The following is a 6,000-nucleotide window of genomic DNA, read 5'->3' on the forward strand; positions in this document are numbered from 1 at the left end:
CACAAACAAGAGTCTTCCATCTGCAAAATCAACGGCACTCCCTCGTTCGAAAGATACTTGAACACTCGAAAATGGTCAAACCGATAGATACGAAAAAGGAACCACTTTCATGACGCCATGTTGCCAATTCTCTCTATATGCGCACGCTATCATTAGTGACATAAAACGACTACCCGATCAAACTCGTTAGCAAAGAAACGCTTGTGCTCTTCGCGATAGTACAAATCTGATGACACATGAGAACATGCAATCGTGCACACTTACACCCACGATGTAGCATACATAAATGCCCCGCTGATTATGTCAATATGTTAGCACGTGTGAATTTATAAACGCAGTCTCAACTGCGATTATTCCTACGCCCGTTTCCATGCGATCGTGAGTCGGTCATGTCCGAAAGCAACTACTTTTAGCCCTAGCTGCCCAGGTACATGCCCTCAGTTTTCATCTAAAAACAACCTCCTATACACTAGAACACTAAGCGCGTCTTGGCCGGACACACGAATATGCAAGTGGTTACATGGTTACACAAATGTATTTATACACGCGAAGCTACATAAACGCGACACACACACAGACTTCATCGTAATGAAACCCGTTTGCTTACAAACGCTTGAGTCTTGCTCGATAATCCAACCCTAGCCATAAACGCGAAAATGTAATTGCGATCAGGATTATTTAGTAAAAAAGATAGTTTTTAAATTTGTTGTGCCGATGCAGATGGTGTTAGCATATTCATTCAATTTCCATTTTCTAAAAATTTCACTGTAAAATACTGAAAATTGAGCGAGTGACAGTGAATCTCCGAAGGCACCTCGTCGAAAACTTGTTTTGCATGTACATACATTATAACTCAAAATCTACTGAGCCTATCGTTTTGAAATTTTGCACAGTTTATTCTCTGTGGTTCTTCTTCACATTATTGATGGGAGCTTTTATTTTTTCCCTTTTTTTTTGAAATTTTCAGTAGCACTTGGTAGCCGAAAATTCTATTTTCGCTTAAAACGTAGCTTTTACTTGTTATTGTAAAAATAAGAATAATTATGTTTGTGCAAAATTTCAAAACGATTCGTCCATGAGATTTTGAGCTATAGTGTACACCGCATTTTTTCTAGGTGTCTTATGATGATTCACTGTCATTTGCCCAATGTTCAATATTTTACAATGTAAATTTCGGAAAATGTAGTTCGAATGTTGCATTATTGTATGGCATTTGACTGATTACACACAAATATTCTTTGTATCGCCTCAACAATTGTAAATGTCTCCGTATCGCGAAAAATCACCAAGAATACCTTACTCCTTTTTAGGCTTTGATAATTTCATTAGCGAAAAAACGAAGACTGCATATCAAGAAGACTGACAACTCTGTTCAGAATCTGGAGACAGTAACAGCAACGCTACTTGCGGGTAAAGGTGGTACTTCCCATAGTGATGCACACACACACACATATACACTTTTATATTAAGTTTCGTACCTTCCTGCAATAGAGGTGCTGTAACATCTGTCGCTTGTCGTTTGTATGCGGGAAGGAAAGAGATATCAGTCTTCTTAATATGTATGCAGAAAAAAATATTTTATAATTTTCAATTTATTTTCATGCACATATTTGGACCATGAATATAAATGTAAAATTAAGTTCCACCATAAATACAAGCAACTTGTCGTACTTTCTTCAAGCAATTTTATTATAATTTTATACGTTGATTGAAAATTGATGTTTCATTAAACGGGACACCAACGCATTTAAATGTATTTTAAAGCAATATTGCTGTAAAATAAAGGACATGTAATAACACGAACGAAAGTGTAGAATCATATGCTTTTTGATGCTCCCATTGAATGCATTGAATTCAACTTAATTTTTGATTCAAGCTTTCTTTACATTCGTATCGATTTACATGTCGTTTAAATTTCATTATTTTTTGGTGTGTGAGGGACCAGTACGTTACTTTAGGCATTCACACAAATTGTGACTCATTGGATTTAATGCCTAACTGGTGCCAATATGGTGGTAGTTTGTATTTATCGTCGATCTGGCCCTAGGTTGGTGCTAGTTACTGATGAGATAAATTCGAAAAACGAACATTCCAAATTTATTTAAGGTTTTTACACTTATACAAATTTGGAGTAAATTTTGCAATATTCAAATAGCAATTTTTTTTGTAATCAGTGTTCCCACAGTTATTGGCATACAACCATTAAAAATTTTTAATATTGCGTAGACAAAACCGATCGCTGGCACAGTTGAACAGTACCACAGGATAAGTATAGTGGTGGATGAAACGGATATTCAATAGTTGAATTAGTTTACTATTTTCAGTAAACTTTCTCCGGTAATCTGAGTCTAAATATATATATATATATATATATATATATATATATATATATATATATATATATATATATATATATATATATATATATATATATATATATATATATATATATATATATATATATATATATATATATATATATATATATATATATATATATATATATATATATATATATATATATATATATATATATATATATACCACAGTAATGTTTCGATTATATCACAGTTTTGTCTCGATTATATCACGCTTTTTGAAAAACAGAAAAGGCACACTATATTTTGATCAAGTTAAGCCACATGTGTCCTGGTACTTTTAATATTTTCCTACAATTAATTTGCTTATTTACATGTAGGGTAATGAGCCTATTAGTGGGGTTCGGACTATTTCGTTAAGGGTTTATATATGATGAGGTCGGTCAAAAAGCCGAACTTTTTATTCTTTTATCTTAAAGTATTAATTCTTAAGAAAGTATCTTAATTTTTTATGGAGGTCTAAGCAGTAAAAGCAAAGTTATAGCACTGTTCATCTTATTCCTTTACGTGGGCGGAGGCCTAGGTGTAAAACTTTAAACGTGAATAATCTCGAAATCATATTTTGCCAAAAACGTTGTTGTAATCACTAGGATTGTCGAAATATCTTTCGACCGATTCCAACATTTGTTTTAAATTCTTCGTAACTCATTTGCCGTGTCCTAAAGCGGGCGCCTGGTATATATTTTATTCGCTTAATTGTTAGTTATCCGCAGGAAAATCTAACAAAATAATGAGAAAAACAAAATACGCAAGATATGGTAGGTATGCCGAGATATGCATTTTCTCTTGAATTGATGTGAATACTTTTCTTTTGGAAAAGAATTGGAGATGTGTCTATTTTTATGAACGTTGATACAACGAAGAATGAATCGTAGTCTCTTCGAATACATTGATTTTAATAGTGAAAATATTTGCCAAAAATTTTAAAGTACCAGATCTCTTCATGTTTAGTTTTGGGTAGTTCAACGATTTTAAGAAAAGGTACGTAAAGTGAAGTTATGTTGGGAAAAATTACCCGCTGATGCCATACCATTTGACCCAACGCGTTGAACAAAGATGGCAGACGGTGCTCTAACCAACTGCTTCAAATAAGTGGTGTGATAATAGAAACATGGCAACAATAGGATCATTACCCTACTATGATTAATTCTTTTTGAGTAACTTTAACTTTTATGACTTTTTGTTTATAGAAATACATGGCTTAAATGTAATTTTTGTTTTGTTTTGAATATATCACGCTTCAAATATATCACGCTAAAATACAGAACGACCGTGATATAATAGAAACATTACTGTATATTATAATGGCACCACATTGCACAAGGGATCACTGTTGTTAGCAATACTTCCTCGTTGCGCGTTCATCAGTCGCCTGAGAAATAATTTATGTTCCCTTCTTTTCCGCTTCACAGGTACGACCAGGACCGGAAGCGCAACGAGTGCCAGTACAACCAAAACAAAGGCTATGTCGTCTTCTCGGCGATGGGTTCGTTCTTCATCCCGATGAGCGTGATGCTGTACGTGTACTCCAAAATTTGCTGGGTGCTTACCTCCCGCCAGCACCGGATGACTACAACCGAGGTGAGAGCTGATTGATGGGTTGTTCGAAGCAATTTAGTAAATTGGATTTATTGGAGGATAAGCTTGCATGTTTTCGGATTTTATTTTTTGTCGGTTTCGAAATTGCTTCGGGTGAAATCCGCTGTCGTAAGAATAAATCCAATTATTTTATTCGATTGCTTGAAAGTGTGAGTCTATTAAACGTGTTCGTTCAATCGAGATAGTTCAAATGTTTAGCTTTCTAATGGTGCATTGTATTGATGAGACTGTAGAAATCTCAAATCTGTGGGAATGATGTAAATTGTCTCATTGTTTGGATAGGATCTTCTTTGAATACGATACTACTGCTCCTTTCATTAAGAGTGTTTGTCTTAACCATTTATCTAATCTGTTGGCTCAACCACACACACACATATACAAACATTTTCATTCTAACCAATTACAATGTTTGCAATTGTTGCTCCCTTTCAGGCTACGGAAAAGGGCTGCGATGTGGATGCCGACAATTACTCGTCCGAGATAGACACCAGCCCGAAACTGGGAGGATATGTTGTTCGAACCAATTCATCCCCCTACACCCAATCGCACCAAACGCTGTATGAGTTTCTCAGTTCTGCACGGACCACTCCAAGCACAGGTCGGCCACAATTAGCTAGCACTAGAGGTGCAACCGGGCCAGGTTCTGCTTCGGCCGCAAGCACCACCACTAGCGGAACCACCAAGTACGGCAACAACTACGAGATGCGCCCAATCAACTCGGTACAGTTCTGTGCCAGCCAAATTTCACTAGCGGAATCAAGCGTATCGAACGTGACCGTCAGTAATGCCACCAAGATCAGACTAACCGGTAAACGCATCCCCATCCGGATATCGTCCCTGAAGCGCGAAACCAAAACAGCCCAAACGCTTAGCATCGTGATGGGGGGTTTCATCGCCTGCTGGTTACCGTTTTTCATTTACTATCTGCTGATGCCGTTCCTGCCCGAACAGTCCCAGCGAAAGGACCTGATGGCATTCCTGACCTGGCTGGGGTGGATGAACAGTGCCATCAATCCGTTCATTTACGCTTTCTACAATGCGGACTTCCGAATCGCGTTCTGGCGGCTGACGATTAGAAAGTTTTACAAAAATAAGCACAATCTAGCATTTTTCAGACCTTAGGAATAATAATAAAATTATATGAAATGTAAAAATATATGATCTAAAGAAAAAGATAAATCAAAGAAACCGTTATGATGTTTATAACAAACTGTTCCGTGTAGTTTGAATTCAAACAATGTTATCATTCCTTAACCCACCGGAATCGCACAAATAGTACGAGGACGAGCAACTACCTAAGAATTTCAGAGCGGCGTGCACTCAGTACACTAGCGCGAGTGACGGAAGGTTAAAGCGAAGTACGAAACCTAGCATAGTGTGAAAAATAAAAATCACGAATTCGAGGAATTAGTTTGTGGCAAAAAGGGTTGTCATGAAAATTTCATCCGAAATATAGGTGGGGAAAAGCACATCAGCACACTCCCGTGGAATGATTTCAGAGTGATGTCGAGAATATAAGTTTGATCTAAAACCAGTGCACAGTAGAGTGGGACAAAAAATAGATTCCAGCTCCGAGCAACTTTTTGGGTACATCTGTTCAAATTCTTAGCTTGATCCCTGAAACTATATTTTTGCGCCCACTGTTTAAAGTTTACATGGGATTTTACATGGGAAAATTAACTTTCACAAAATAATTCATCCAGGAGTCGCCCATTGCTTCCTAAAAATAAACCGTTATATAGCTTTTGTAGGAATTTAACAAAGAAACAAAGTCTCGAACACTACGAAACGATCTGACGCTTGAAAAAAAAGTTAAGCTGAACCCAATTGATGCTCTGACGATTGATAAAATATTATTTTTTTTTTGGCACCACTGTTGTTGGTTGTCCAATTATATGCAATTTTGTTTTGATCTTATCTTAATGTGTCTAAGTCATTTATCTATACTGTTTGGCCACTTCGCAAGAGCTTTGAGGGATAAATTGAGTCTTCTTTTGTACATAATAAGAGAAAGTTAAAAATT

The 6,000-nt window shown here is 36.4% G+C and overlaps 1 protein-coding gene across 1 annotated transcript in view; it reads left to right on the top strand.

Moving 5' to 3' along the window:
- Positions 1–5,099, top strand: part of LOC131693746 (5-hydroxytryptamine receptor 1A) — a 47,469-nt gene extending 42,370 nt beyond the window's left edge. Inside the window, exons 5-6 of the mRNA XM_058981866.1 lie at positions 3,791–3,959; positions 4,410–5,099. Of these exons, the coding sequence (XP_058837849.1) occupies positions 3,791–3,959; positions 4,410–5,099 (859 nt within the window). The remainder of the gene's footprint in view (positions 1–3,790; positions 3,960–4,409) is intronic.
- Positions 5,100–6,000: the final 901 nt, after the last annotated feature.

The sequence above is a fragment of the Topomyia yanbarensis genome, chromosome 1 (genome assembly GCF_030247195.1).
Source record: "Topomyia yanbarensis strain Yona2022 chromosome 1, ASM3024719v1, whole genome shotgun sequence".
Taxonomy (NCBI): Eukaryota; Metazoa; Arthropoda; class Insecta; order Diptera; family Culicidae; genus Topomyia; species Topomyia yanbarensis.